The sequence below is a fragment of the Poecilia mexicana genome, unplaced genomic scaffold (assembly GCF_051168715.1).
Source record: "Poecilia mexicana isolate PSO_F unplaced genomic scaffold, ASM5116871v1 scaffold_4, whole genome shotgun sequence".
Taxonomy (NCBI): domain Eukaryota; kingdom Metazoa; phylum Chordata; class Actinopteri; order Cyprinodontiformes; family Poeciliidae; genus Poecilia; species Poecilia mexicana.
Window position 1 is genome coordinate 25,680,010 of NW_028263373.1, and position 24,940 is coordinate 25,704,949.

The window sequence follows — 24,940 nt, forward strand, 5'->3', positions numbered from 1 at the left end:
GACATGGGAAGCAAATCACCCACAACAATTACAGCACACGATCACTAGAGGGATTTAAAAGCACCCATGTGGGTTTGTTTTACAAAGAAGAGACATCTAGGAGAAATCTTTTTTAGTGTCTTTAAGTCAAGTCAAGTTTATTTGTATAACATATTTCAGCAACAATTCAGTTCAAAATGCTTTACAGCATAAAAATATTACAGAGTTACCGATTATGAAACCAGTAATAAACATTATGTTTTGTCTAATGCCATCATCAAGCAAATATAAGTCAAATATGTTGATGAATGTTCCACTTACTACTAATCAGAGGCATCTCTAAGTTGGTGGGTTTTTAGCCTTTATTTAAAAGAACTCACTGTTTCAGGATCTTTGAAGTTTTCTGGGAGTTTGTTCCAGATTTGTGGTGTATAGAAGCTGAATGCTGCTTCTACATGTTTGGTTCTGTTTCTGGGGATGCAGAGCAGAACCAGAACCAGAAGACCTGAGTGGTCTGGAAGGTTGATACAACACATCTTTAATGTATTTTGGTATTTCAGTTGGTAGGGTTTGTTGTTTGGAGTCAACATTCTCTGGTTTGGTTATTGTTTCTCTTGTATAGCTCCATTGTTTATATGCTGCCTTCTTGATCTGCCATGCTTGCACAGCTCCAGCTGTCGTCCCCCGTGTGAAGTCTAATTTCAGTAACATGATATGCCTGGACAAACCTACAGCAGTGGCTGCTGGCAGACACACCCCAGGACCCTCTCAATCCCAGTCCCAGCCTCCTCATAATCCATAAGCCACAGCCTCCTGTATCCAAACAAATATGGCTGATCCTGGCAGAAATCACAAGAGGTACTCCCATGCTTTCTGCACCTCTTCTTCCCAGGCTCATCTTGCTAGGAAGAGGTTTCATGCCAAATCCATAAGCTATGCCAGAGCCTCATGATGGCAGATCTATGGGGAGAGATGTTAACACCAGCTGATTCTGCTCCTGAGTCCTCAACAATCACTTGCAAACCATTGATGTTGTGGATTGCTGGACTCATCTTCTGTCTGCCATTGATGTTTACAAGTCATTTTTTCCAAGGGCAGATCAAATATCAAGTCTCAAATGATTGAAATTACCCTCTCTCTGCCTGGAACCGACACTTGCTGTGGATTATTTACTTATTTATTAGTTATTCCTAGACCTGATTTAAAACATGGACTTTTAACACCTTTACGTTTTTTTTGAACGTTGAACTCAACTTGCAAAAATTGGCCTTGAATTGTGCTTACCATATTTTCCAGACTATTAGTAACATTTATTTATCTCATCAAATGTGAGAGGGACCTCATCCATGTTGATAAAAGGTTCTGGTGACACTTTGTGATCATTTGCTTTTTAACAAACTCACAGAAACTGTCAACCTTGGCTTAGAAGTCTGCTGTCAGTTTCTGACGCACCGATGTCCATTCTCTGTCCATACTTTAATTACTTAAAAAAATATTTATAAATGCATAGAAATATGCATTTATGTTCAAACGACTCTTGGTCAAATATGGTCTTCTTAATGAGTCAAACAGGAAATACCATTTAATATGAAGAACCAGAAGTGACCTGATTTATGATGGTAATTTAACAGCAAATTATTTGTTGAGACTTTGGTAAGTTTGTTTTGGTCAGAAATGTCTGTGTGCTCATTATTCTAAAACTACAGCTGTAAACAAGTTGTTATGAGCTCATAGTAGCTCAGGGTCTTTGAATGTCCCAGGTTAATAAATCCAACGGACCTTTAACTGGAGAATCTGCTGTCAGAGTAGTGGCCTGTGGCTTTCATTCTGTAAATCCTTGCTTAATGGATCTGTTAAATAAAACCAGACAAACTTGGAAGCTTCTGAGAACTCCTTTTACAGGCATTTTTCTTTAGAATACATTATTGTAACTCAGAGGGGCTAACATTAATCAAATAACAGCAATAACACCTCTGATTAGACTTTTATCACTTTAAATTAAAAAAAGATTACTCATAAGACTTGGTTCCCAATACGAGCCCAGGTCAAGTCTTTCTATTTGCCACTTCAGTGCGATTAGATACTAATTAGCAACCTCAAGTCAAGCCCTGTCCTGCTATCTGCCTAATCTCTCAAAAAGAAATTGTCCAGAATTATCACACTTTTCACGCTTTTCGACCCTCATTGCTTCCTGGCAGGTCCCCGTCTCAGTGCTCTGTTTATGCTTATGTGCTCAGGTGACTCACGTCTTCTGGAAATGTTTCTGTCTGGCTTTAAAATTCCTCCTTTTTTTTAACAAGTCTCCCCCTCGCTCTCATTCTTCTTTTACCCCCCTGTTCCATCTCTCAAAGCCAGGACCTCAAAGCCAAGCCAGGTATGATTATATCTCGGTTGTTGTTATTCTCAGAGGAACAACACTTTTTCCCAGTGTCTGGAGTAAAGACGGCGTGAAGAAGAGGAGGTGGAGGGGGGGCATCTGGAGGAAAGACAGCGAGTCTGTGATCTGTTTATTTAGATCCTCATCCAGATTGCCTCATAGATAAGTGTTTGGTAATTTCTTCCATTTTCCTGTCTCAAAGGAACATCTCAATGATTCTTGCAGCATTGCTGTTTTTAAACGTTCTGCTTTGTGCTCCTCTACTCCAGGGGTAAAATATTTGGGCTTTGATGCTTCTGTTTTCTCTTTTCACAGTGCTGCTCTCTCCTTCTAAATGACTTTATCAGGGATAGATTTTGTAAATGCAGTAGTGGTTTTATTCATAATAATAAAAAAAACACTGACGTTCTTAAGTAGAAAACATCTGATCCTAATTTTCAGCCAGAATCTTTAGTGATTACAAGAAAATATGAAATTCTTATTTTTCCTCATTAATGTGATTGCTCTAACTGAAAAATTGAAAACTGACAAATGGCTCTAAGACTCTGAACCACTTGGTATGAAACAGCCTGGCTTTACAGAGTACACATTTTAAGATTATTCTCCAGCATTTATTGATATATCAATGTCATTCCTTCACAATATGATTACACATTTCAGTGATACAAAACAGCTAATAAATTATACAAACACTTTCATGTATGAATATGAATCTAGAACTTTGCAAAAATATGTTACCTCCTGAAATGTTCCCTTTTTGTCACCTTACAACCACAACATTCTGCACACTTTTTTTGAATTTTAGATCATAGCACAACACAAACCAGTGTATATTTGTTAAATGTATTTAAAATAAAAAATGTGTGATATTTTTATTCAGACCAGAGAACCTTCTTCCACACGTTTGCCTTGCCATGGTAAAATGTGGTAAACTTCTTACTTTCTTCTTATAACGTATGTCCAACTAAGTGTTGTCCTGGTAGAAGTTTCTCCAACCTGAGCTGTGGCTTAGTTTTTTGTAGGTTTCCATTTTGTGATCATGGATTGATAAGTAATCAATGTGATGTGCGGAGCTTTGGATACAGTTTTTTCGACAGGCTGTTATTCTTTTATGACTGAGCTCATCTTTATTTAGGTCAATCATACCATATTAAAAGTAAAGCAAAAATAACTGAAGCAGATTCAGACTGTTTTCCTCCACTACGCTGGAACTAGAATAATAATATACCTAGTCCATGCATGAAAGTTAATTATTTCTCCTCTTTGCTTTGATCCTCCCATGGTGAAAATTGCCCTGTAAGATCTTTGCTACACAAACAGAGAAAGAAAAAGAGTGCAAAGTAAATAACATGTAGTTTGTAAAATGTTAATACAATTAAGGCAGATGTGCAGATTGCTTTAACTTGTCTTTACATCAGTCATTCAAATGATTGTCCGTGATCTTTAATAATTAAAGAAAAGCAAAGTTTAGTTGTTGATTTTCTCAAAAAAAAAAAAAAATCAGATCACTTCATTTGCCTATAAATAGTCTCCATGATAGGTAGTGTTGTCATAAGAAGCAGGACCAATATTTGTGTTAGCTGTAACTGATTAAATTACTTCAAGGGTCGTTAAGTCCCATAATGTGGGCTGGGTTTGTGATTTACTGGTTTTTTCTGCTGACACACTGGATGGGGCTAATTGGATTAACGTGAGTAAAAGGAGCCTTTTAAGACGAAGAGTGTGACTGTCAGCTCACTAAATCTTTCAGCAAGTTCCCAAAACAGCCTGAGAGAAAGAAAACTCTGGAGGTGCAAAGCTTACAAATTAAAGTCTAAATTTAAAAGTTCAGAAAGATAACTGAACAAAGTGGCAGATTTGTGTCAGATGGGTTTGGGTTCAGTGGACTTCCATGCTGAGTTGTATTTAGTCCAAATGATCCAGGGAAGAAGGAAACAGAATAAGGTCCCACATGAAAGTTTGTTTTCTTTCCTTCATTCTAGCAGTGAAAATCTGTTTGAATAGCGTTATGAGAACCAAACACATAGTTGCATTGCTGTAGAGATCACAACAGAGACCAGCCACTTACTATGCTTTCTGCCTTTAACAAAGACTCCACTGTGTGAGAGTTCAGATCCCTCTGAGGATGCATATCAGAGCAAAGCAAGATCCTTTTAGGGAGAACCCAGCGTGCTGTCTTTCTCCACTTTATCAGTAAAGTTCAGAAACAGCCCCAAAAGCCAGATAAAGAGGAACAATCTACAACACAATAAATCTGTGTTTACACAATGATAGTCCCTTTGTTTTGCCTATTTCTTGCTAAAAGGAGAAAATCCAAAGGTTTGATGTTGATGTCATGTATTTGTAATTGAAAAGAGATCATGATGTGCACTATTGGTTCCACCGCTGTGAAAAGGAAACCTTGCTGTCTTTCTCATGGGAACCCTCTCTGTTTCTTATTTCCTCCTCTCACCAGGTTGAGCTGCATCTCAAGCCCATCCAGTCCGTGCGCCAGCACCAGAAGCGCTTGGTCTTTGTGCTTAACTCCCCCCAACCTGTGATATGGAATGTTAAGGCAGAGAACCTGGCCCCGTTCATCCATCATACCTTTCATGTGAGTCCTGCATCACTTAAAGCCTTTAAATCCCTCTTCCTCAAGCTTTGTGTTCATTTCCTCACTGTCTTCCCTTCCCGGTTGCCTATGTCTATGACTAAAATATTTGATGCATCACAAATCTGCAGAGGAGGTTGGCCTGTGATGCGAAAATGACAGGCGTATTCAGTGCAGCAAGTTATCAATCTTCTTTTATTTGTTTGGGCATTTACAGTTGCAGTTCTTACAAGTAATTTTGTAATTGTTTTTTGTCACAGTTAAACAAGTTTTATTCAAGCAGGTCTTTGGGTTAATTTTTTTTCCACAGCAGTTTTGGTCATTCTTTGATGCAATTGTTGTCCAGACTCTTTCTCATTGTTGAATCATGAACATTGACTCTGACTGAGGCAGATGTGACCTGCAGTGCTTCCTCTACATTCCTCTACATTCCTCTGTAGACTCCTGGATGAGTTAATAATACACTCTTAAAGTAATTTTGGTTGGCCAGTCACTCCTTGAAAAATTCACCACTGTTCAGTATTTTTCCTTTTTCATTTGTGAATAATGGCTCTTTCTGTCCAGAAACATGATAGATGGCTTGGTGCCTACATTTTGTGTTCATACAACAAAAAGGCAAAAACACATAAAATCTTCACTGCACTAATACAAAGACTGCAAAAACAGTTTCTGGTGCAGATATCTTAGTACACTTAAAATAAGTCAAAAATAACTTAGATGTAACTATTCAGTGAGATATGGGAGCTTGTTTTTATGAAAAAGTACAAGTTCCACTGGCAAATTATTTCACAAATAAGGGAAAAATGTCTTGTTAAAATTAAAATTATCTTTCAACTTAACTAGTATTTTTTCATCAATATTGTAGGATTATGCAATAGGAAATATTGACTTAAAACAAAAAATCCTGTAGTATAGGTATTATTGTTGCTGAAAATAATATCTTGCTGACAAGTTACTTGTACGTATTTCAAGTGTACTAAGATATTTTCACCAGAAACTAGTCCAAAATGATGTCATGTCATGTTTAAGTTATTTCTTATTTTATAGCATCTATTATTTTAATGTCTAAATCATTTTGTTGAGGAAGATGAAGATGTATCAGTCTTCAGCCAGATTTCCAGGCTCCTCTAAGGTTGTTCCGATGCTCAGTTGTGTTGCAAGCAGATTGTGAAATGCTTTTAGAAAAACATTAAAAAAGGTAGTCTTTTTCCACACATCAAGGCTATTTTTGATTTATATGAAAGACTATAAAACACACTATTGTAATATTTTTTATAAGAATTGCTTACACATGCTTGACTATATTGTGGAGGATCATAATTACTCACACAGGATTAAGTATTTACAAGATCACCTTAATCTTTCTGAGGGTTCTGCAAAGGTCAACAACTGATTGGCAGGCTCTCGTTTCTCTTTGCCAGCATGAAAGAAACATATTTGATATTATTTGGCACTAGGAGTGACCGCTTCTTAGAACAATTGGAAACAACAGTCAAAATCCTAAAAGGAGAGTTGTATATTCACACAAGCAGGGAAAGTCTTTTAAAGTCATTTTAAACAGCAGTGAATTTAGATCATCAGTTCAAACAACTTTACATAAATAGAAGTTCTTCTGATGTATCACCAAGTTGCCAGGGTCTATATAAAGGCCCAAATTACCACCCTCAGCAGCGATCCAGTACTCACCATGCTTGCCATAAACTGTAAAAAGCTTGGAAACCAGTGATTCTTTGTATTTGCATGGAAATGATTCCTACCAAGATGGAACCAAAGTAAACACTTTGAAGCTGAACTGAAATTTGCAACAACCCAATTGGCAAACCAAACCGATTTTGAGAGAGAGAAAAAAAAAAAAAACCTTGAGAGGTTTGATCAGTTTGAGAAGATGGATGTTTGGAGGTGTCAAGGTAGTCTGCATGAGGAGGGCAGACTACCTCACTTCACATCATTGGCTAGACAGCCAAAACCTCGATGTGTGTTTAAGGTCCATTGACCTTAAACACACATCAGAACTGGTTTGGCAGTGATCAAAGCAGACTACCATTAGGATGATCTCTTCAACATATTTACAGCTTGTGGGTTATGCTTGTATCCTCAATCTGTTCCAGGAATAAAATCAGTTTAAATGAGCCCCAATAATTCTGCCAAGTAGAGTGGTCAAATATTCAGCCAGAATTATGGCTGAATATTGCTGATGGCTATAAAAAGCATGTGGTTGAGGTGCATCTTGCTACGTAAGAAACAGTTGCTTGTTGGGTAAATCATTCTACAGTATATAAAGAATTTAAAATTAAAATCCCAAAAGGAATATGTTTATTATTCTCCTGAGGAGTGGCAGTAAATGTTCTAGGATTTAGGTCTTGTTTTGTAGGAGTTAATTAGTTAACCCCCCCCCCACCCCCCCGCATCTCCCTGCCCTTTTTTTTTGTACCTTAGCTGAAGAGGAGTTATTGTTAGAATCAGGGTACAATTGGTTGAGAAAAATAAAAATATTTAGCAAGGGTTTAGCCAGAACCGGGTCCCTGAGGGAGCCAGCAATATTTAGCAAAGGTACCAGGGGGCCTCTTTGGGAAATTTAATAGAAAACGGCCTAAAAATGGACTTCTTTAGTGCTCTCGTTGAAATCCTGTGTATCACACGAGAAGAATTACCACAGAATGCAAACCAGAAGCCTAGGCCAAGCCCTTATTATGTTATATGAAAATCTTTTTTTTTCCCCCTCTGCTTTTGCCTTCCTGTGGTCTAAAGGCTTTTCTGTGTTTTGGCCTTCCCAGAAGCAATCATATCGTTTTCAATTGCATCTTAACACCACGGCATTGTGGAGGAATGCAGCATCAGGTACACAAATGATTTCCACATGTGCTCAAGTGTTTCCTGCTTACTTCTCCAACGCAAAACATCCTGCTGTAAAAGCCAGCGCGACACGTACCGGCTGCAGAAATGGTGCACTGTATAGCGACTCGCCTATAAACGCATTCATTACGTTAAGAGCTGTGTTCCACCCACATATTTTGTGTGTCCCAGCCTATTTGACATTTAGCGGAGAGTATTAATAAGCCTCCACTAGACCTTATGAAACTTCTTTCCACTTGCGTGACTGGGGTTTTCATCACTCAGTAATATTAGTAATCTTCACCTCCACATTAAAGTGCTTCCTGCACAATAATGCTTCTGTGTAGTAGCTATGATGTTTTTTTAACTGCATTTCATCTAATATTAAGCTCTTTTAATAAAATCTTTTAAAGCAAATGGCTTTCGAAACAATATACACGACAGCCTTAAAGGCCGAGCGTCATATGCTTCTACGTTCTGTAATGTAAATATTCTCATGTCTAACAGAATGATGCATTCAATGCAGATGGATGTGCATTTGGCCGGGGAGTCTGTGGGGACCAGCAGACCAGTGTCAAAGTAAATGCCTTCACTTGTCGGTAGTGGCAGACAGAAAACAGCTGAGAAGCGTCATTAAAACATGTAGTGCAGGCAGAGCTGCTGCTGCTGTGTGTCTAACAGTGTTGAACATCATTCCCCAGCAAAGTCATCGGTTTTCACTTCTGCTTCAGCTCCAAGGGAGAAAAAAAAGGCTTAAGAAGAACCACATATCTGTATTTAATTCGGATCTCTGTTGCTGCCATGCCTATGTCGGTCTGTCACAGAAGATGCCGATAAACTACACTGACGTTTGTGGTTGAAACGTGACTTAATCTGAGAAAAGCTCAAGGGGTATGAATAGTTTTGCAGCGCACTGTACGTCTCTGTGTTGTAGGAATATTTATCAGACATATCTGACAATCAAAAGTATATTCACTGAGTGAAAGCCAAAGTGTCAGCTTTCACTCTTAGTGTTTTCTGCTGGTATTTGTCAGATGCACAAAAGCTGGGTCGTTAAGTGTGGAAACTTAACAGTGGAGCGAGAGGCCCCTGCAGTCAGACAAAGCTGAGCTAATGGTTTTACTGACTCCACGGGCCCCCACTGAATTAGGTGTTAACTATTTCATATTTGAGTGACAGCTTCTGGTATTAGATGCTGCCGGTTTCTTGTTCACCCACCTGACTTGCTTGCTGGAATATAAGCCAGAGGAGTCCCAGGCACCGATCTGCTTCTCTGCTTCTTTCCACTGTGACAGCTCCTTAACATGCCACAAACTTGGAACACCTCGCAACACATTGTTGACGGAACAATCTGCTCTGCACTTCACCGGTGATATTAGAAACTAGAAGGCCACTGAGACATGCTTTGTTTCACAGTTACACTCAAACTCCTACATCACATTTAAAGTTGTTCATTTCTGGGATGTGACAGCCATGAAAAAATATTGCCCATAGCAATATTCCTTGCTGTGGAAAAAAATATTGTCCCAAATTATCCCTGCAATTTGGGAAAGTTACAGTAACACTATTAAAACTTAAAGTGAAATAAAAAAAAAGAAACTGAAACACTGAATTAATCACAGGATTATGTTTTTGACACTCTGAGAGTTCTTTTTTTTTTAATTTTCTTTGACTGACGGCACAGTGCAAAAGTATTCATACCCCCTTGCATTTTTTTTATCCTCTTTCTTTTTACTATGAAAACTTCAAAATAGTGGGGTGTTTTTGTAGGCCTGGCAATAACTGGAATTTATCGATTAAGCAGAAAAATGCAACGTTTGGAAAAATTAGGATTTTTTTCACCAGTGCACTCTGGGTTTTCAAAGTTTAGAATGATGTTAGCCCGGCCATGAACTACCATATTGTTTGACAAGCATGCTTTACAACTTCTATTTATTTTGACACTGAGGTGAACTCACACAAGGAATGATGGAAATAAAAGCCAGTTTTTTAAGATATTTTGGTCATTTGTAAAACAGTTTTAAGAAAAAAATGAGGGGAAAGAAATCAAATTTGGTGTAAAAAAAATTTAAGATTTTGTTTTGAAGCCGTTTCACCCAGCCCTATGTTTTTGTATTCAGCCTGCTGAGTCAATACTTTGTAGAAGAACCTTGTGCATTTTCTCAAACTTCTCCCCACCCTTTTACTTCATAATAGCTCTGAAATTCAAGTCTTGCCACAAATTCTCAACTTGATTTAGTTCTATATTTAACCTTTGACATTCTAACCCAAGAATAGACTCTATATAAACCAGTAGTGGCCAAAGTCGGTCCTGAAGGACCGGCATCCTGCAGGTTTCAGTTCTCTCCTTGGTAGTAGTAACAACCTTTTCAACACGTCAATGTTCTTCTTAGGGCTTCTAATGAGACATCATTTGATCCAGGTCTATTAAACCAAGGACCGACTTTGGCTACCACAAATATAAACTGTTATGCATCAGACTCTAGTCTTCATAGTCTTGTGTACTGCAACTTTTAGATGTGTCTCTGCTCCAACATACCCGAATCGAATAACTCGATTGCTTCCTCAGCATGGAGCTATGTTCATCAGAGACTGCTGCTGATCACTTGATTATTTGATAGGTATGTTGAAGCTACAACAAATCCACAAGCTCCAGATCTCCATTGATCACCTCTTGTAGGTGGGGCAGCAAACATGTGGGAGAAAGAAAAGAAGAGCTAAGTCTGAGCTTTATGCTGGATATTTCAACCCACCAGTTAACGTCTGTTACTCCACCTTCTAAAAGAAAGACAATAGAACTTGGAATAAGTTCTGCTATTCCTTTTTCCTGGTCTGAGTTCTCTGTAGACGTAATTGACTCACTGGCAAAGCTTCATAGATGTTGAGTACATTGTTGCTGTTGGCCACTGGACCCTGCCAGCTTTTACTATGCCAGAATCCAGACTTTTGTTGTAAAACATGCTCTCGGCAGTTCTTTTTGTCAATCAGCAGCAGCCAGGAATCATCCTGGTTATGGAATGACATGAAATATGAAGACTGAATAACAGCCAGTTTTCATTTTTATCAAGGGAAAGCAGGATCTGAAGTGGCACACATGTGCAGAGTGTGCTGTGTTGACTTTGTGGTCAAATGTATGTATTTCTTTTGGAGGGTTTGGTTTTGTTGGGTGGCTGGGGAGGGGGCTCACTTGCATCTTTGAAAGACTTAATCTGAAGCAAATGTTTTATGCCTCTTGATGGAACAACACTGTAAATTTTGGTCGTTGGCTTGTGTGTTGGTCATTGTTTGTTTGCCAAGATTCGCCTCTTTACTCCCGTGTTTCTTTCATTAGCTGAAAGCTTGTAGTCTGAACTCTCGCATGAGCACTTCCCTGTAACTGTTAATGGAAACCATGGGTATTCACTACTGGGTTTGATTCAGACATGAAGACGTCAGAAGAACGCTCCAGAGTGGCGCAGAGACATATGGTATTGTTTTCTCCACCGCGGGGGCCCCTCCGGTTTTCAAAAACAGCGAGCCCTGGCATTGGCTCCCCCACATCTCATCAAGAAAAAGAGGATGGAATCAGTCACAAAAAGGCCTTCATCACATTAGTACCACCAGAGAGTTACTCCGTGTTCATTTCATCTATCAGCCCTTTCTGAACATTCCACCACCCTCTTCTGTTTGCAACACCTCATGTTTTCTGCCTTTTTTTTTTTTTTTGCCGTTTCCCAGACTCTGGGTGTTGCTCAGTGAAGTCTTCCAGCACTTGGGTAATTGATCTCAAACATTTGGTATGCACTTCTCCTTTTTGATGTACATGTGGCTACACTATGTTGGAAGAGTTGGGAGGATATATACGCTTACATGTTTTCGACCACACAAGACAGATAATGTCAACAGATTATTATTTTCTTTTTTAAATTTTCTTGAGGTTAATGAAGCATTATGACTTTACAATGAGTGGAATGTGCAGCTATAGTTATAATTTGGTCTTCTCTCTCATAAGTCAAAGATTTTACCTTTTATAAAATTACAAGGAATTATCTAATGCTATTAATAACTCTGCCAATGTGGATGTGCCTTAACTGTTGGATGATCTTTAAAAACCTCCTGAAATCCCAATCTTTAAACTTTTATTACCAATGGAGTTTTGACACTTTGAATATATCTGGTGTATTTATTTTGGCATTCTTGTTGTAGGGAGAAAACACAGGTTACAATGATTTATAAGATGTTTCAAAATGTAATTTACATTCAAATGTGCGAGACAATGGTAACTGTGAAAAGGAAGGTACTTTAAAATATTCTTGAAGATGTTTTGTGATCTTAACATACAGTAGGAAGCAACACAGTTTTCTGCCATCATCAACCTAGCGGCTAATGTTAGTTAGTGTAACCTTTAGGTGGAGGTTTAGAATAGTATGTCTTTTTTCTGGGTACCTTCATACAAACATTTCAGATTTACTTGTATTATGTATTATGTATTTTACCAGCATTATGTGCAGTGTTCTGCTTATATTCTACAAGCAGAACACTGCGCACCAGATTCAGCCAAAATAACAGAAGATTATTTGCCTTAAGCAGCTTGACAAGCATGTCCTTTGTTAAAGGCACCAATACAGAAAATTAACTAAGACAGAACTTCTTCAGTAAGTTCTCTAAACCTTAAAAATGTAATTTGAAGCTAAGCAAACCAGCTTACAGTATTGCATTAACTAGGAAAAACACAAACTGAATACTGGGACTACAGACTGTAATTGTCATCAGGTTTGTAAATATTGAATCTGCTGTAAAGTGTTTTGCTATTCAGAGGAATTTGTTGTTCTCTCAAGGGATGTGAGGCATCCTGTGACCTTAAAACCAAATCATCACCATCACCATCATTGGGTGGAGGAGTTTGTCCTTTAGATTTCTTCCAATGTGCTGCTGTGTTTTGTGGCCAAATATTTCTACTTTGGTCTTATGGGTCCAAAGGGCGATGTTCCAGTCTTAAGGTTCATTCAGACCTTACTTCACAAACTACACCGGTACTACTGTTCTGTTTTGTACGAAGATATGTTCTGACAACACTTTAAGTCTTACCTGTTCAGTCTTTTGTTCTCAACTTTAACTGACATGAACTTTAACACATGACCACTCAAGCCTCCAAAGTCTGAAATTGAGTTTGTAGACTTTCTTGCAGCACCTTTTATGATTCAACAGTTTGATCTTGACGTCAGCTTATTGTGAAATCTGCTTCCCGAAAGACCAGCAGATGTGCTAACTGCTTGGAAACTATGAATAATCTGTCTTCTCACTATATTTCACTTACAATACTTTGGAACAGGTTTGTAATCCTGAAATTATAGTTTGATGTACTTCTTCCCATTAGGAAAGTATAAGGCAAAAACAAATGTCATTACTTGCTAATTCAGTGGTTGCCGCCAACAATTTCTACAATCCTTTATAGTTGGGTTTCAGTCCCTGTTCTGATTCTTTGCAGTGCCTTGGAAGAATTCCTCTCAATTTAAGGCAGCCTGCAGATTTTATATAGCACATTGCTCCTTTAAAAATAATCCACATTTAGAAAAGACTTGGGAGTGATCACTATAGATTGCTTTATAAGCATTGGGCTCTGATTTATGGAAGTTCTTCTTTTCAGAGAAATGCAGCTTCAGAAGTTGGATGTCTTCACCTTTGAATTTTTCAGCAAGCTGTCGTTATCTATACTGCCAACATGGGTCCATATGCTACAAAAAGGCAATAGTTGGATTTTAATAAGGCAATTTACTTTATGAGTGTGCAATCAACAGACGTAAAACTGCAGCAGCTTAAGTAAATAATATGCTATATAGCCTACTTATATTTATGAATTCTATTTAAGCAAGTGGCTTAAATTGCTCTTTGTTTCTTTTTTTCAGCTCCGTTTCATCTGTCAGCTAAGTCAAGAAGGAATGCGAGTAGAGAAAGTTAGTTAAAGCCCAGAGTGGGTCCCTCGCTTCCCTGTTTCAGATTCCTGAGGTTTTCAGCTCTCTGGAAGGCCTGGAGCTAATTTGGCTTTCAGGCTTTCCCCCTGTAATTCTCTGTGACTAATTATGGTCGTATTCCCGCAATTAAACTGATAAACTCTGCTGAGCTTGGCAAGAATAGTGAAGAAACTCCACCCCTGCTTCTCAGCAGCTCCGGGCTCCACCCATTCGCTTTTTGTAATCTTCTTCTCTGCAGCTTCTCGTTGTAGTAAAGTCACTAAAAATAAAGTAAAAGCAAATCTGGCGACAGAGTCTGTGTGGAGGATTTACAGCCTCCGGTGACAATGTCAGGAACATGGAGAGGAACGTCCAGAGGTCAGACAGATGTTGCCCACAAGGATTAAAAAAAAAGAAATACACATCTGCTTGACTTAAACACCACAAAGACTCATTGCTATATTATTATTAAACTTGATGACCATTAAGGGGTAACTTTGTTGCGTTGCTATAAAAAGGTCTTGCATAATATGCTTGGAGTGAAATGCATTTAATGTTTTAATTGGGACTGCCTTGACTGTCTGAGTACACACACACAGACTGGGCTACACTGGAAGAAAGAAAAATAAGCACAGAAATAAAATGAGGTAGACTGTCTACGCCATACTCTTGGAATCATTTGGTTGTTAGGTAGCCTTCCAGCACATGGAAATGTTTATCTCTGTGCAGTAAGGCACATGGTTGAGCTGCATTATATGCCAAAGGTGGGCCTTCCTAAATATATTCTGGCCAGTCTTACTTTTCCTACTTTTGTTTTTCATTTTACAAATCAGACTGGAACACTTTTACCTGCTACACAAACGTGCGGGTCTGTGTTCTTCTGGCGGTGGGCTCCGTCTAATGGTTTATTTGCTGTGAAGTACTTTCGTGCTCCCCGACCTCTCGTGGCTATTTTGAAAACGCACCTACGACATTCTACTATGGTGTAAACAGTGAAAACCAGACACCACACCAAGTTCAGGGACGTGGGTAGAAAACAGGCAGAGCATATTTGCGGAAGCTTTGCAGTAATAGCTTGGGCAGAGTGAGGGATTGGTTTCTGCCATGTTTAAAGAGGTGGCTTAATTTTCAAAACAGACCTTCACCATGTTCTTTTTAGCCCCAAATGTCTCAGATGAAAATAGACCTAAAGCAGCCATGTTGAGTTGGTCTACTAACTCCTCACATCCAGATTTTGTGCACTAAAGTATTCATATCCCTGAAAATTTTCCACATTTTGTCTCATTACAATCACAAACTTCTAGGTATTTCACTGTGATTTTATGTGACATACTAACACAAAGTAGTGCATAATGAGGTGAAGGAACATTTTTCAAAAATAAAATCCAGAATTCCAGTGGCATGCGTTTTCATTCAGCCTCCATTCAGTAAGAGGTGGAACCAACTTTCTATGCCAATGCAGCTTCAAGTCTTTACTCTAGTAGTTTTATGCATCTATATGGTAAACACTCTGCTCATTATTCTATGCAAAACAGTTCATGCTCAGTGAGATTGGATGGAGGACACTTTGGACAATTTTCAAACTTTGCCACAGAGTCCCAACTGGATTTAGGTTTGGACTATGACTAACACTTGAACATACTTCAATCTGAACCATTCCATTGTAGGTTCGGCTGTACGTTTTGGGTCGTCGTCCTGCTGGAAGCAAAGATCAAAGTCAAAAAAATAACTTTATTATTAACACTATCGTTTTCAATTAACAATACTATCTCTTAACGACAACCACAGAGGCTTTTTTTTGTTGTAAATTCCTCATTTGGACACAAGTGTTGTTGCTTAGCTGAAGACAGACGTAGAATAGAACTGACAACAGATTTTTTTTTTTTTCCAACAGCTCCTTTGTCTCCTAACACTGCTCTCTTTTCTCCTCCTTCAGGTATCACTGGGCTCAGAGGTCCTCTTTAAACAGGCAAACTTCTCCTTCAACACTCAGATCCAGGAGGAAAACCTTCCCCAAGGCAATGAACATCTCCTCAACTGGGCCCAGAAGAAGTACAGGGCAGTCACCTCTTTCTCTGAGCTCAGGATGACTCAAGCCATCTACATCAAAGTTGGAGAAGGTGCGCACCAGATTCAGTAAACTCGCAAACATAGCTCTGGGCCCCCGAGCAGCCCCTCGACCCCACTGACCTTTAGCTTGCGTAACTTTTCTTAGCTTTTGTGTTGTGGCCCAGCCTAGAGGTTTACTTTCACTGCACTTGAGAAAAGAACTGCCTTCCCTCAAATGGAATTCACCTCCTCACACTGTTTTATTGCCCATTTGTGGTTTTTCTTAGTTTGGCTTCTTTACAATGTTACGAATTATTAGACTTGTGAGGAATGAGGGTTGAATTTGGCAAAACTACAGCAACTTTAAAATAAATAAGTATGATTACACTGGTTTTTAGGTTTCTGGTGGAATTTATTAGCAAATATTACAATATTTATATAAAATAAACTATTTTCAGCTGTTTATCTTAAGATGAAAAGTAAAAATTTGTGAAAAATATATATTTTGATGAAATGAATATGTTTTTGGGTTTGTCTGAATATCTTAAAAGATTTATTGAAAAATCAAAGCATGTAACATGTATAATTATAATTTGTTGAAGACCATCAGAGGTTTATTTTTTAAATTTTTGACTCTTAAGATCTGAGGTGATATAACCTGCTATAAAACAACATTTTATGATTGTAAGACAGAAAAAAAGTCTGATTGTTAGCATCTTATATTGGGGATTCACACAGCTAACTAGCATTAAAACGTAAAACAGCGGTCTCTGTATGTTCTAGAGAGTGCTGACTTTTTACCTCTGAGATTTCCAAAAAGACAAAAAGCCTTTTCAACTCCAGAGTGGTTCATAACAGACAGAAGCTGATAACTCAGAAGAATAAAATTGAACAACTTTGCTGTATTTGGACATGTCTGAATAATGAAAACTGCAGTTTGTCTTTCAGTGATCCTCACATATTGCTTTTCCTTGATTAATTAGCAACTCTTGGATACTGAAAATAGATAACTGGCAATTCTTCAAACTAACAACATCCACAGAAAGGAGTTATGTGCTTACTGCATACTGTGGTGCATTAAAACCACAGTATGCATTAAAAACCACATGTGGTGCATTAAAAATGCAAAAGTAATATTGATTTTCCAATCAATATAATATGATAATATTTCTTTATTTTTTTTGTTTGTTGTTTTCAAAAACCTAAAAATTTAAGCAAACATAAATACAGGAAACGAAACGTGGGTGAAAACATACAATTTCAAACAAACAACAAAAGATGTTCAAAAATAGAACAGGAAGAAGCAATAGCTTATCCAGTCCTGTCTACAAATTCTCAATCAAAATAATGATTCAATACTATTTTGATTGAGATATATATGTATACACTTGTGTATACATATACTGTGTTGTGTACACAGATATGTGAATGCATAGTATACCCACACATATATCAGTGTATCTTCAGATGCAAATTTACCCCCATGCCAACTACAGATCAGAGCTTAGTATACATTCACAGTTGAAACAAAATGTCAATTTATCTCATTTGTTTTTGTACACAATATTTTTGTCCATATCTGCAATAAATTATTTGTGTTTCCATGTTTGTTCTGTAGTCTCATAAAGACAATGTGGAAGAGAAGCTAAAATCTGAAAAAAAATTTTATAGCAAATATGAAGTGCATGTCCTTGTCAAAGAGAGAGAGGTAGAGCAGTGAAGCTGGAAGGGAGTTGGATGTACTCAAGTTGGAATTGTTTCAGACCTGCGGATGAACCATTGAAAGCAACAGGCAGTACACAAGAGAGGTGAAGAAGAATGCAGTCAGGATGGAATAAATGCAGACACACGTCAAGGGGGATTTGATTGTTGAAACTGCTCAAGTTGTGAGAGACAAGGTTAGAGAGGTAAGCCTGAGTTTGGAGATGTGAAGCAGGATAGTTGATATATGGAATAAAGGATGTTGGATAGAAAACTGCCTGAAGGGAGGAAGACCACAGAGAAGGTTCATGCTGTTATTTGTCATGGGTCTTGATCTGAGTCTCAAGACTGGTTTGAGACCGCATTTTCACTCTTTGCCTTGTCTCAGTCCTGATTGCATTTTTACTCTGTCTTGTTTTGATCTTCAACATGTTAGACTCTGAATTTATTCTCAAGAACTCAGGTTTTTTTCAATTGGATTGCCTAGCTACATTCAAATCAAATCTATGATTTATTTTGAAAATTTTGACATTGCGTCCTGTGCTCCAAGGTGAGATGGGTGGGGAAAAAATAGGGAGAACAAATATAAATAACAGACAGGAAGTGTTACCTCCACTTCCTGCAGCTAATACTAAGTAAGTTAACGTTAGGCTGGATGTGTATGCTACTCAGAGTTTTCTGGTTCATCACATGCTTGTCAGATTTATTGGACAGATAGACAGGTAGACAAGTAGTGAAGGAGGATATGCTGAAATGGTGTAAAAGAGGAAAATAATAACATGGAATCTGTGACACTGGAGGCTCCCAGGGGGAAGAGAAGAACAGTTTCAGTCTTTCAGCTACTATTACATTTCTTTTGTTTTTACTTTGCCCCGTATGTTGGCATATTTGAAAGTTGTCTTATAAATGGTAAAAACAGGGAAAATAAATATTTTTTCTGAAACATTAAGTCCTCTCATTTCTATGAAGACTACAGTTTATGTGGTGTTGCAGCATTACAAAGCAGAATTTATTTTGACGTGTACATAAACATTCTGTGGGAGCCTGACTTTGCTGGAGATGAAATTGTTTATGCTTCAGGAAAAAGTGGTATGTAACTAAGATCTCATATTCTATTCTTTGAAATACAAGATGGATATGCAACAGTGTGATAGAGATAATGAATCATTTCCACTTTACAAAATACCATTGTTATATTTGATTAAGGAGGGTTGGCTTTGTAAAAGAGAAAAACCCAAAATGTTAACATTTCCTGTGAAAGGCATACAGACAAAAGAGAGAAAGAATCAGTAAAGAAGCTACAGCTAAAGAAGCTGTTTTACCGTTCATATGCTGCTTGTACAGTAATCAGACGTCCGATTGAGGTTTGCAGTTCATCAACTCTCAGACAAAGAATCTTGTATTTACTGACAATCTTTGCATGCGAATTAAGCAAAGCATGCAGGAAATCTTGGCTGCATTATTGCTGCTGATTAGCTGATTAGTTAGTCCTCTCTCCTTGTGAGCCTGTGGTAAGCAGAATGGTCTTTCTGCCTTCAAGCAGTTGCCTTGTATCGCTGTGGTTTGGCAAATCGCCAATTGACATGATTCATACTTCACATAGAGAGCTGTAAATTTCCACTCCTTCACATTTTCTGTGGAGTTTTATGAGGATGGATAGGTTCTTGCTGGGCATCTCAACGGGGCCCATAGACATAGTCTTCCTCAGTACCTAAGGGCTTGGTCTAGCCAAGGTCTAATCAATGTCTAAAATAGGTCTAGCCATGGTTGATGAAGCTTTGGTGTGTGCCAAAGACATTAGGCTTTAGCTTGGACTTAAAGTTGGCAGGGTTGGCATCTTTTATAGTTTGTTAATCTGTTTCAGTTTAGATCAGAATACATTTGTAGATGACCCAGGCAATAACACAAACAATTTCTCTCTTCTCAGACTCAGTGTTTTCTGACACTTGCAAGATTGACACCAGGTTCCTGTCTCTGAACTACCTGGGCAGCTATGAGGAGCCACAGACGTCAAAGGGTTGCATCCTGTCTGTGCCCAACAGAGAAGTACACATCATTGAGCTGCAAGCCCCGAACTCCAGCAGGTAAGCAGCCAACATGTCCAAAGCCAAAAGTACATTCTGTCATGGCCTATTTTTAAGGGCAGGATGCTCTCAGTAATCTCTGTAGAGTTTATTTTGGATTCGAGCAAAGATGACGACAGAGGGGGCTTAGCTGTCCACACAGTGGGGTTCCTTTGAGGAACGTTTTCCAAAACAAGCTCTCAAAGACCAAGCTGTCGCACAATGCCTTCAGTATTTGTTGCAGCAGAATTCAGAAAACACAAGAGTGTAAATCTGGGAACATTTTAGTATGTGTTCAGTATCTCTCCTTGGTGCTATATCATCTGTGGTGCACATGTCTGTTTATTTTCTGGGAGTGCACCCAGCTTTTTAATTAGTTGGATAGACATAGGAAGCATGATAACACTGTGGTTCTTTTCCATCTTTTGCTTTTTTTTCTGTAGCGCTTTCCAGGTGGATGTCATTGTGGATCTAAGGCCTCTGAAGGACGATGACTTGGTGGTGCGAGATGTCACATTGGTGCTCAGATGTGCAAAGTCTGTCCACTGGGTTGTCAAAGCCCACAATATGCGGGGGAATCTGGAGGTTGTGGTAAGAGAAAAATTTACTCTGGCTCACAAGTTGTTACACAAGAAGAAATCTTTACTTTGTGTACCACTTGAACAGAGATTTGTCACACCAAGACGTGTTTGAAATGGCACCTTGTCCTCATGGCACAACTGGTTTAGAAGAAATGCGATTTCTGCGTTGCATTGCAACATAATGTATTATGTATTTATGTGTTTATTAAATATACAACAAATGTCATCTTAAGGCACTCCATAGAAAATGACAAATTAATTATCCTAATTACATACATTAATAATGGATTCAGTCTGTATGACTGAAACCATCAGATTCAGTCATAAAGAGTAAATTACATATACTGTAATTTGACCCTAGTTATCTAACTACCCCGTAACATTTTATTTGAAGGGGTGAGCATAAGACAACGTGACACTGTCAAAACCATGACAATACTTGTCATGAACATCAATGACTCTTCATAAATGTCTATGACTGTTATTCTGAAGTGTCATTCAGTAAATAATGACACTTTTAATACAAAATTGTACTAAAAGTTGCATTAAAAGTTCATTAAAAGTGCAAACTTTGCATTATTCGGTAATTAATGACACCTTTAATGTAAAGTTCCATTAAAACTTGCATTAAAAGTCATTTGAAATGGTCAAATTTGCATTAAACATGTCATTATTTACCAAATCACACTTCATGACATCAGTCATAAGCATTGATTATGACTCCATCATGTTTATAACAGGTGTTCTGTCATGTTTGACAGTGTCATGACAGTCTTAAGCCCACCCCCTTCAATTAAAAGTGTTACCTTTAATCAATTAAAGCCACTCATTTTTCTTTTTTCTTTTTGTAAAATAGCTTAAGGTCAGTCAGATTAGATGAGTAACATCTGTGAACATCAATTTCCAAGGCTTGGCACAAATTAGACTTTTGTCTGAACTTTAACTAGGCCATTCTAGAACGCGAACATATTCAGTCTTCAATCTAAACCATTTCATTGTTGGTCTGCCCATATGTTTAGGGTTCCTTGGTCTTCATGATACTGTTTATTTTCTATTGTTCTCTAGCAAACCTTGAGACCCTCATAGACCAGCTGGATTTATACTGAGATCAAATGACAAAAAGGTGGACTCTGTTTTAAGGATATCAAAATAAAGGGGTCTTAGTCCAAATGCTAACTTTTTTGATAGTTCAGATATTTTTCAGAGCAATGAAAACCTTTTGTCATTTTCCTTCCAGTACACTGCTATACACTATATGGTGTTGATATGTCACTTAAAATCCCAGACATTTATGTTCAGGTTTGTTGATGTCACTTCATACATGTGAAAAATTCAAAACTAACTTCACCATATGTTAAAAACTTCAGCACACGATCCTGAGTGGCATGTTAATTATGCACAGCATGAGTACAGCAGAATTGCTATTAAATATTTTTGTGCCGTTCAAGTCTCTATGGCAACTTTAAAAATGTAGCACCTACACAGAAAGAAGAGTGTAGCCGTATATCATGTTGATACATAACTTGTAGTTGGAATTAGTCTCTCGTGTAAATCAGTGTAAAAAAAAAAAAAAAAAAAAACTGGAAGAGCCTCATCAGTATTCTGCTTTTCAAAATGTCTCATAAATATGTTGGCAGAGGCATTCGTTATGTGATGGATTGTCTCTGCTTGTCAGTGTGCTACTGTCTCGCATGCACCTCTAGGCTGTCTTCTTCCAGTATTCATCTGAGAGGAGGTGGTCCTGGTGGCTCAACATTTCCTTAGTGTGTGGTAAAGCTAATGCTGCTGCAGCCATGACACCACACTTTTCACAGGCGCTTTGTATTTGCACAGCTGTTTGGTGGCTGCTTTACATCAAATTAGTCAGTCTGAGTGTAAATCCAGGTCAAACCCTTAGAACTTCACGTGTCAATGGGTGAACAGTCGACAGAAAGGTGATATAGGATTAACAATTATGTTTACATAGTGTAGAGTTGTGTAAAGGTGAATATTTGTGTTTATTTACAGTTACTACTGCGACTCATTGTTGCCACCTAGAGTAAACTCTACCATCAGCAGCTATTGTGTTTAGTTCTTGACCTTAAAATGTAGCACAGAGCTAACCGGACTCTTAAACCCCAATCTTTAGCTATTTAAGTTTTCATTTCAATCTGAAATATTGTTACTTTAGAAAACTAGACATTGAATTTGGGTGGCTTTGGTGAATACATGCCTTATAGCGTATTTAATAGCCATTTGTCAGTCAGCATTATCTAGGTAACATTTTAAAAATATATGGTTTTAATAGCACTAAAGTTGAATTGTTCATGTACAGTTTGAAGTCATTTTCATGAAATGTCTGAGGAAATGCCAGAGGAACCAGAGGTTTGTTTGGCTGTATTACAAAGTACCATAGGAGCGGGAGGGAGGGAGTTGTTGTGGGGTTGAAGGTATGAAGAAGACAAGAAGGCTACCATATAGATGTGCTATCACTGGGGGTGTGCGACGTAATTAGTCAAATATGGGAAATTTACGGGAAAATACTGATACGGGAGAATCCCGGGACAGAGGGGTAAAATTCGATAGTTTCCTGGCCAAAAATCACTAGAGCCACATTATCTGTAAAATAAAATCTACTAATTTCAGATTTCAGAACTCCATTTCAGAAATGAGTAATATTAATAAAAAATACACGCACGCACACACATGCACGCACACACACACACACGCACACACACACGCACACGCACGCACACACACGCACGCACACACACACACACGCACACACACACACACACAATATATATACAAATATAGGTAAAACATAAAATAAGTGTAATTATTTTTTGACATTTTTGACATGTTCAGGGTCTGTACAGCTCTAACAGTTGTACTTTTGATGTTGCGGTTCCGTTTGCCTAGTAGCAGTGGTTCATGAAGTTCATGGAGACGAGTCTGATGGTCAGAGTCATGTTCCTGCAGTGGTGCCATATTGCAGCTGGAGTACCATGCAGAAACACAGTGTGTCAACACATTCCCCACTATCCACAGCTGTTATTAAATCACATCCTTAGTGACATTCTCGTAACAAACTCGACACCAGTGTCTGTGCATGAACACCACTCAGACTGATATTGTTATTGTAGTTATGTCTCTGATCAGTGTATTGAAATATTCACAGAGGAGTCTTCCTGTAAACCAGAACGGCTACAAACAGCTGGTAAAGCCAGTGTAACACTGTAGGCTCCAGGTAAACTACTGTCCTAATCCCAATAACAAACTGCTGACACTTTCACTTGACAGTGAGGGTAGACAGGATGCTGTGCTTGTGCAATCACTGTTTTGTAGATGCTCAGCTATGCAAGTCATTTGATGGCCTAATAAACTTTTGCTGGCGTTGCCCAAGAGGCTTGACTGTGTGGGAAATGACTGTGAGAAAGAACAAATCCTCACACGGTGGGAGAAGCAGGGCAGGAGCCTAACTTTTAAGAGCAAACTAACAGACTTCTGAGCTCTGATCAGGCTGTTACACGCCCATTACCTCAGCTGCATTCACATGATTCACGCTCACCACAGAAAAAGTACAGGACTGTACTTGATGAATATCCTAATGATGCCAATATACTAAGTTTTTTTCTTTTATGATCTATGAAGAGATGATCAAAGTGGTAGGGGGTGAGAGTGGGGGGTGTTAGGGTAAGGATTAAGAAAAACAAAAAGCTGATGAAGTGACTATTCCACAGGCTTCTGATACAGTGACCATTAACTCCCAGATGGTAGAGACGACTTCCCCCAGACAGCTTTTGCCATCAGGATCACAAGCCTTGATCAAGTGGGCAGTAGAGAACGGCTATAATCCAGTCACCTCTTACACCAGCACCCCTATGGCAAACCATTTCAACATCCGACTGCGAGAGCAAGGTAACCTGAAGGTCACAGTCACACCGAAGAGTTATTCTATCTGGTGAAAGTCATCATCACCATGCTGTGTGTGTCTTCCAGATGTATCAGATCATCTGGAGAGCAGATTGCCTCCTGAGCTGTTCAACCTGCGTCATGTCAGCCCTCTGCCAGAAAAAGGACCTGCGGCACCACGCTCCAGTCTGCCCTTTCCATTTCCTGCACACTTGCCCATCAGTTTGTCCAACCTGAACTATGACAACGAAGAGCCCGTTGAGGATAGAAACGTTTTGGATGTTGAACTCATCGTTCAATGTGAAGAAAAGAGGATGGTCGTCAGCATTGACAGAAAGAGCCTGGAGGTGAGTGTATATGCCTCACAGGACTAGCTACTGATGTTACTTAAAAACAGCTTTTTTGGTATTATTTATTATTCATGCATTGCAAAACCTTGTAAAACAGACAAATCATCCTGAAAAACAAATATAGATATAAATACAATTAAAATATCTGTACATTGATATATTTTGGTACAGGAAATGCCTCAAAATGACTAAATATACCTTGTTAACTGCATATTTTAATTTTTTCTTTCTATCAAGAAAAACACGCCCCACATAGAAAAATAAGTTCAATTCAATTTTTTCATCAAGGACAGCACTTTAAATAATGCTACATGTTTAAAACAAAACAACAGTTGTTATAGTTTTCTGGCCAATTTGCAAACTGCAATGTAATAAAAATTATATTGAAGTTAGGTTTGACCTAATAAATGTTTTTTGTCAAGTTTTTGTTCATGCAGCACAAACTTAATCTGACAAACTTTGAATAGAAGGACCAAAAACAGCCTAAATGGCAGACACCCAACAAAGAATGATCTCCCCACTAATTATGAACCTTATTGATTGTCATCTCCACAGTAATTAACAACAAAACTCTATTGACAATGCTTCAAAAGC

General features: G+C 38.3%; 1 protein-coding gene across 2 annotated transcripts in view; it reads left to right on the plus strand.

The window, feature by feature from the left end:
• The window catches only part of tgfbr3 (transforming growth factor, beta receptor III), an 81,530-nt gene that overhangs the window by 36,000 nt on the left and 20,590 nt on the right, over positions 1–24,940 (plus strand). For both annotated transcript variants that reach the window (XM_014980026.2, XM_014980021.2), the window contains exons 4-9: positions 4,812–4,949; positions 15,645–15,828; positions 19,386–19,542; positions 19,965–20,112; positions 23,825–24,002; positions 24,084–24,343. In XM_014980026.2, the coding sequence (XP_014835512.2) occupies positions 4,812–4,949; positions 15,645–15,828; positions 19,386–19,542; positions 19,965–20,112; positions 23,825–24,002; positions 24,084–24,343 (1,065 nt within the window). The remainder of the gene's footprint in view (positions 1–4,811; positions 4,950–15,644; positions 15,829–19,385; positions 19,543–19,964; positions 20,113–23,824; positions 24,003–24,083; positions 24,344–24,940) is intronic.